This window comes from Argopecten irradians, chromosome 5 (assembly GCF_041381155.1).
Source record: "Argopecten irradians isolate NY chromosome 5, Ai_NY, whole genome shotgun sequence".
NCBI lineage: Eukaryota > Metazoa > Mollusca > Bivalvia > Pectinida > Pectinidae > Argopecten > Argopecten irradians.
The window spans coordinates 29,608,021-29,616,230 of NC_091138.1; the positions used below are offsets into that span (position 1 = coordinate 29,608,021).

General features: G+C 32.9%; 1 protein-coding gene across 1 annotated transcript; it reads right to left on the reverse strand.

The window, feature by feature from the left end:
• Positions 1-1,987: 1,987 nt before the first annotated feature.
• LOC138323476 (large ribosomal subunit protein eL34-like) lies at positions 1,988-7,796 on the reverse strand. Its single transcript, XM_069268119.1, has 5 exons — positions 7,657-7,796; positions 6,131-6,144; positions 5,617-5,696; positions 3,895-3,998; positions 1,988-2,100 (listed from the first exon to the last, which is right to left on the reverse strand). Exons 1-5 carry the CDS (start codon positions 7,719-7,721, stop codon positions 2,022-2,024), a joined length of 342 nt encoding a protein of 113 aa, XP_069124220.1. The 5' UTR covers positions 7,722-7,796; the 3' UTR covers positions 1,988-2,021.
• Positions 7,797-8,210: the final 414 nt, after the last annotated feature.

An 8,210-nucleotide genomic window follows, 5' to 3' on the forward strand; every position in this document is an offset into this window, starting at 1 on the left:
AGAATGATCCATAATCAATAATATTAAGCATCGATGTTAACTTGTTTTTTTTTGCCCAATCACTTACAGAGTGAAATAAGGAAACAACTTTTATTTTAACGGTCATCTGGGATTTCAAAATGGCAGTCATTTTGAAATTAAAATAAGAATAAAAATATTCATGTATCAAACACTACAAAAGTATAAATACTCTCATTATATTTGTAGGTTTTTAATTGCTCAAGTCAGCTTGTCCAATTAGATGTATTATATACAAATATAGCTCCAATCTCTCCCAGGGCATAGTTGGCGCCCATCTTGAAATACAAAATGGTTATCCTTCTACATGAAGTTTAGCACTACCAAAATATCAATAATATGGGTATAGACGTTTAATGTTTGGGTCTAGCTGGTATAGAACGTGAGCTATGGGTCGCAGGTGGTAGTTTTTGGGGTCCATTTTTCCCCCCGAAACCTTATGTTCTAAAGAAGTCATCTGCAGAGTGATTTTTATGCTTTAAATAGCCTCTCCACTACTAATGATAATCAACAATCTACTGTACTAAATTACAGTACATTTTGTTATAGTGACACTGCTGCTTTAAAGATGCTCCACCGCTGACAAATGGTATTTTTTCACTATCAAAAACAGGAGCAAACGATTAAGTATTTTTCTTCAGTTACAAAAGTTACTTACTTTACACCATTACCACATTTGAAAAGTTTGCGCTTCTAATTTTACTTCAAGTTAAAAATATGAAAAATAATTAATTGCATCCCGAAAAAATTCCGTGGCACTATATCCTATATGGAATGAAGTAATGATTGCACATGCACCAAAGGTGAAATGAATTATTTATGTTATTTTTTGTGTTAACTGAGCATATATATACACGATTAAACACCAATCATTGTTCAAATGATGAATATTATTTATGCTCTGTCGGCGGTGGAGCATCTTTAACTAGCAGAGATGTGGTTATAGTAATGCTGTGCTTTAATTAGCAGAGATATGGTTATAGTAATGCTGTGCTTTAATTAGCAGAGATGTGGTTGTAGTAACGTTGCACTTTATTCAGCCATGCAAATGCTTGTTATATACTGTTGTAATTAGAACTGTCGCCAGAGTGGCCAACTAATAAGTAACCCCTGCTACACAAATCTAGTAATAACTCCATTAATGGGGGCATTGCAGAACCCTATATATAGTTTATTTAACTCCCCTTTATGTCGGGGTTCTGTGTACCAAATTTTATCAAAATCTTTCCAGTAGTTTAGTTCACCGGACAAAGTTATGTCTACAGACAGACGGACTGAAAAGTAAACCAGATTCAAATATATATATATGGGCAGCGGTGGCTAAGATGTCTAGACATATTGCCACAAGCCCTCCACCTCTGGGTTGCGAGTTCAAATCCCATGTGGGGCAGAAGCCAGGTATTGACCGCTGGTCGGCGGTTTTTCTCTGGGTAATCTGGCTTTCCTCCTACGACAAACCTGGCACATCCTTACATGATATTAAGAGGACGTTAAACTAATAAAACCAAAGGATTCCATTATACCCCCCTTAACGTCATTGCTGGAGGTATAATTACATTATTTTTCAACAAAAAGAATTTGTATCTAATTTAAATCTGCACATAAACTGTATATCCTAATCGATACTTTGGTTCTATGTATCAATTGGACAATGTATACCAATATATATGGCCAATTGGTCATTTCTGTTTTGGAATGGCACACTACTTTAAACAGGCAAACTTCTTTAAACAAACTTACTTTATTGCGACTCAATTTCACGGTTTCATGCCTATCAACTTTTTTGTGGCAATTTGATTTTGTGATAGAGAATTTTAAATCTATATTATACACGTAGTTGAAATGTTTATGCTATGATATATTTTCCCAAATTTTGATCACCTGGGAAATTAAATCGCACATGAAAATACGTTGGTTTAAAGTCATTTGGCCCCAAGTCTACTCTTTATATAAAACATAATTAATAACATAATTCCCCAGCTGTTTTATTGTCTATAACACCTTTATTTCTTAGCTGCCTCCTGTGCCTTTAGTACACGGACAACAATCTTCTGTTCTTCAATAAGGAAAGCACGAACAATCCTGAAAATTAAAACAATTTACTTTAAATTTCAGAAATTAAGGGGACAGAAATGGATAATCACTGCATTCTCCCTTTGTTAGAAACCTGCATAACATAACAGGTTTTCAAATGTGGAGATTACTTTTGAGACAACAAAAAATCAATTCTAAATATCGGTTCTGAACAGTCATCGAAAAAGTAATGAGAGGAATAAGAACTACTCTCTCAGTTCTGAACAATGTTCGTACGCTGTATTGAGATAAAGTCTCAAATCATCAATAATTTTAGGTTTTGGGTTTACCGTTTCCCTTCCATAATGAGTTAAACAGCAAATGACCAATACCGTAAGTTTTACCCTAAGAAGTTCCAAAAATTAAATGATACCAGAATAGATACTTCAGTTCCAAGAATAAGTTAAACATTGAATAGGGGCTGTTCCATCAAAACATATGGTAGGGGGGGAAGGCACTTAGAAATTGGGAGACTCACTGACAGAAGCGATTTTCAATTTTGTTAACCCCCACACATTTCTTTTCTTTTTTTTTGTGAATGAGACTATGGCATAGAAGCGATTTTAATTTTTTATTTTGCTCCAATATCTTTTTGGATTTACATGGTATTTTGATTTCTTGCATCACTGGAGAGTCCCAGGACAAAATCGCACTGTATATGGTGCAGTGAACTATTGTTTGATGTGCTGCATCTATTACTAAGTTTGTATAAAGGTACAATCCTCCTAGAACCAGCGGAAATTCTACTAAAGATACCAAAGTGTTTCACAAATGTGATGCAAGAGTAGACATTTGGACATTCACACTGAAGCTTGTGAACTGTCACTTTTAAATAAAGATCTGTTGATGACAACAGGATTTTGCAAAAACTAATTCATTATATCTCTGTACCAATGACAAGTTTAAATGAATAGAATATGTTTTAGAAAAATATTCTGTCATTATTACATCAGAACACCCAGAAAATAAAATAATTGTTATTTAATGAAGATGAACAACACATTAATATTGTCAGAAATTAAATTTTTTCTCAACAGTTATTTTTGTAAAACATGTACAGTAAGAGAACCAACGCTCTGAAGTGTTGAAAAGTGGTGCCACGACTGCTGGATGGATATCACGTGATATTCAACAGAGATCCTTAGGATGTGAAGACATAATCAAAGAATAAAAGGATACTCAACATCCATTGCAGTTGATTTTATTGGTCCTGATGACGACCGCCTAGCGGCCGAAACATGTAGACAATTTGTTCCTCTAAATAATAAAATCAACTGCAATGGATGTTGAGTATCCTTTTATTCTTTGATTTAGTTATTTTTGTAGTAAGGATGATTTAAGGCAACATTATAAAACACAAATTTTGCATTCTATTTCAAAAGGTTACAAATGCTTCAGATAGACCAACCCACAGAAGTGATTTTATTGAAATTGCTCCCTGGCACAGAAGTCATTTTATTTTGAACCCATCACGGCACATACTATTTATTAAAGTGCCTTCCCTGGGTGCCATATATGTTTTGCTGGAACAGCCCTAAGGTTAAAGTTTCAGTATACCCTCTAATAGAGGAGTTTTGAGATCCCAAAACGACGATGGAAAACTACAATAACTGTCAATATAGTCCAACCATCCAGTGATTATGATGTTGTCATCAATTGATGTGCTTTTTGTAATGTAATAATTACTGGAAGGTGGGACTAATCGACTAAATTGTACTTTACCTAAGTCGTTTTGGAATGTCAAAACTCCGGTATTTTTTTAAGTCATCACCACAGCTATTTCAAGTAAACATTGTTACGTACCTTTCTCTTACACATTTGTGGCACCTAGATCCACCGTATGCTCTGGTCACAGACTTAAGACGTTTAGACATGGACATGAGCTCCTTAGGCCTGGCAGGGGTAATCTGTAATTAATAAGAAGTGAATGTTACATTAGAATAAGACATTTGTCAGCATTAACAGTTCTTTGTTAAGAAATGACAACAGCCCAACAAGTTACAAGGTTCGTGGCAAGTGTTTTAATGATTTGATTCCATGGTATTACGAACGCAAAATGATATTTTAAAATCAATCCAAAATGTGACAAGAACAATTTGTTATTCAATCTGGCTCAAAGTAAATATGTTTCTACATATTGAGAATAAGTAGCTGACTACAACATGTCACCAGTAGAAGCCAAACATACCTTCTAAGGGATATAAACTTTAAGTTTTTAAAATCGACCATTTTCAAGCAAGCCAAATTGCTTTAATACACAATCTGATCATCAGTGATAGGGATGTTTATCTGGTATCTATCTGCGATTATGTTTCCTTGGTATAAAATTGCAAAGGGTCATTTTATACAAAGTACCAAAATAACATTTCCATGAAAATTGAATTCACACTTCTTTAAATTTTGTTCCTTAACAACAAGTCAACAATTTTAATATACCCAATTTTTTCCAAACCATTATCAGCTTTTTGTTTTTCAATTTCCAGGTTAAAAACAATTTATACACCAGAAAAACAGCTGTGAATTTAAAATTGAAAGATCTTTGACATATAATACTCCTCTAAGACAATGTAAGTTTACAGTGGTTTTTTTTTGTCGAATCTACAGCCGAACTTCGGCTGTTTCCCCTAGCCAAAAAATGCCTTATTTTCCCAATTTTGAAATCAAAATTTCCCAATAAAAACTGATCAAATTCAGTGACTTTTGTGTTAATAATTTGTAATAGATTTTCATTCCTAAAATGTGGAAATATAGTCTTCATTACTTAAACAAATAATTTGGGATTAGAAACAATTTTTATTTCACAAAATGAAAACAAAATCGAAATGAGCATAAACTAGGTCGCAAGGTGCACCTTCAGTTCAGAGACGTTTTACAGACTTTCAAGCTGATAAAAACACAATAGTTAACTGCTTTTAAGTTATATTACAATGTTTCTAAGGTTAACTTACATTTTTAGTCGTATAATTATAATTTTTTCGACATAACCAAGGAGTTTTTCTGTGTAAAACGATCTCTGTTCAAGGTAGGAAGTAGCACTTGGGATCTAATAATGGAGCCGGAATCCGGTTTCCGGAATTCAGGAATTTAGAAAAAATGTAAAAGTGAAATGAAAAAAAAAAACGTTTTAAAAATGCAAAAAGTGCTGAAAATTAATTGTTTTATTTTTCTTCTAATTATAGAAGTAAAATATCCTGTGAAATAGCATTAGAAATTTTTATTAGATAATTTTCAAGTTTTTGATTTTCAATTTTCTAGTAAGTACAGAACTGCGAAAAAAATATGGTATTTTTTGGGGGCAATGGAATTCAATTTTGGGCAATTGCAAGGTAATAGTTGGGCCCTACTTGCCTGGGGCAAGTAGTTTTGAAAATTTTTTACACCCCTGAAAATTTTCCCAATTTCTTCCAAATTCCGAGTTATTTTCCCAATTGAAAAGGCATGGGCTGTTGAAAATAATAAGTGAAAAAAACACTGGTTTAAAAAAAAAAATTGGGAAATATTATGAGAAATACAGAAGACACTTACTCCATGCAACTTGATTTTACAGTCGCCACATTTTGGGATGCTTCCAAGCTTCTTGGTGTACAAGTAAACCAGCTTACCACCTGAAATTCAGACAAAAAACATCATCATTACTATCATACCAGTACACACCATAATGTCACATGCGAAGATTGCAAAAAATAGGATATATTATGCATTTTTCCGATATTATCACTTCTTCGGTTCAACGAAACACAACTTAGTTGATCATTCAAATCCAATCAATTTCCTCCAGTTATCGTCTAGAAAAAAAAGGAAACTATATGCAACAGTGTCATTTGTAGTGAATACTAGCGATCCAAAAAACTAAATCGAAAATTGAACGAGTGTAGGTAATATAAAATCAATCTTTTTTCACTAGTGAGTAGTCGTCATATTGAGAGACCCAAAATTTGATCTTTAAGTCAATCTCAGTTTGCTTGCATTGGGTTATGAAACATGTGTCCTACTATTTAATAATTAACTTTCCTCTCTTTCTTTTCCAGTGATTACTTACCAGGAGTCTTTGATCTGTTTGGAAGGCATCATATGAAATAAATAGAATAATTAAGTTAATTTTCAACTTTTATTAACTTGTTCTAGATTAATTTGTGGTAGCACAAAATCAATCAATCAAAGATGAACTAGCAAGCATAAAGCCATATAAATGGCAGCTGAAGATGAAGACTCTTACAAACAAAATTCTGTATGGCTAGTGTTGTGTTTTTAAAAATACACCTTTAACAAGGCTGGGGAAAACCACTAACTTGCAACTTGCGCATTACGCAAACTGTTGCGTATTATACGTTAACTGGAGTATGATACCCCAATTGGAGTATGGATTTGTTACTAAAAAGTATATAAAATGCTTTTTAAACTTTTCCTAAATACTTTCACATATCGCATTTATTTAACTATGAAACAGAACACATTCAAATGCCATATATTAATGCAATTTGTAAAGTATAGCAAAAATTGAGATTTCAACGATTTAGGCTATTTCTATTAACAAATCCATACTCCAATTGGGGATTAATACTCTTGTTTGCGTATAATATGCAAGTTGTTGGTTTCCCCCGACCTGTTAACTACTGTATACTTCTTATTTTTTGTGTATACAATATTTTGTATCGTACATTATATTTTCAACACATTCCACCCATTTCCTGAAAAATAAATTTGCTACCAAGGGTTCATGCTGACAATTATGTATTTATATATACTATGTGTGTAATAGAGCAAGAGTAGTGTCAGCAGTGTTCAATCTACGATTATTTTTCGTGGGTCCTTTTCAATGGTTTTTGTGAAAACAATGGGTCCCACAGTGTTATAGATACCCATTCCCAGAAATTTCATGGGTCCTTTTAAAATTCTGTGAGTCCAGGACTCGGGATGTGCATGTAGATTTATCAATGAGTGTGCCATTAACTGGGATCAAATCAGCAACCCTATACTTATTAGTGAGAAAGGTAACCTGCTACAATATTTGCCAAAATTCTTCGTTTAAAGATGCTCCACCGCTGACAAATGGGGTTTTTTCACTATCAAAAACAGGAGCAGACGATTAAGTATTTTTCTTAAGTTACAAAAGTTACTTACTTTACACCATTACTACCATTGAAAAGTTTGAGCTTTTAATTTGACTTCAAGTTAAAAATATGAAAAATAATTAATTGCATCCCGAAAAAATTCCACGGCACTATATCCTATATAGAATGAAGTACTGATTGCGCATGCACCAAAGGCGAAATCAGTCATTTTATATTATTTTTTGTGTTAATTAGACATATATTTGCACAATTAAACACCAAATATTTTTCAATTGAATATCATTTATGCTCTGTCGGCGGTGGAGCATCTTTAACATTTGATTTGCTTTTAACTTTCATGCAAAAATTTCTATCTCATGAAAATCTGTGGTTCACAGTATATATACATAATAGTTGGTAGAGCAAGGATGTCAATCAATTATGACTGGTTTCACAACATTTTCCAACTTTTCAAGAATAATGTATTAAAATAAAAATTTTCAAATAAACTCACACTCTCCTGCGGTTGCTGTTGGTGTTGTAAGACAAACGCCGGCGAAAGGTAAGTCGTTGAACCATCTGTAAATAACAATAAATTAGTTTGATAAATACATGTAATCATAAATCAATGAATGAAAGTGTCTAATTGATGGTACATAGGAGATTTTTAATCATTATATATAATATATATTCACACTTCACAGCATCTTTACTTTTTGATTTCTAAATCCACAACTGAGCATCTAATCAATCTTGGCAAAAAAACTGACCTAAAATTCAATTTGACCCTGATTAAGACATTTAATTCTCAATTAAATAGTAATTAAAAGTCCATTATATCAATAATGATTTATTATTCAGGAAATGCATTCTTGACATGTTGAATTTGTATATGTAACAAAAACTAACTCTAAACTATATACAGTAGAGGGGAACTCCATGCAACAGTTTTTAATATCTGATTCGACCTACACTAGTGATTGTTAAAATACGTCTTAATCACTTTCGTTCATCCATGATCACATTCCCTTTAAAGCAGACAGAAACACATACAGTAGTCTACACTGT

Excerpts from the sequence above, each read along its gene's own strand:
- LOC138323476 (XM_069268119.1), bottom strand. The coding sequence starts at position 7,721 with ATGGTTCAACGACTTACCTTTCGCCGGCGTTTGTCTTACAACACCAAC. Across the intron at positions 3,999-5,616 it reads GTAAAATCAAGTTGCATGGA|ATTACCCCTGCCAGGCCTAA; the intron begins GTAAGTGTCTTC and ends TATTAATTACAG. Across the intron at positions 2,101-3,894 it reads CACAAATGTGTAAGAGAAAG|GATTGTTCGTGCTTTCCTTA; the intron begins GTACGTAACAAT and ends TTTAATTTTCAG.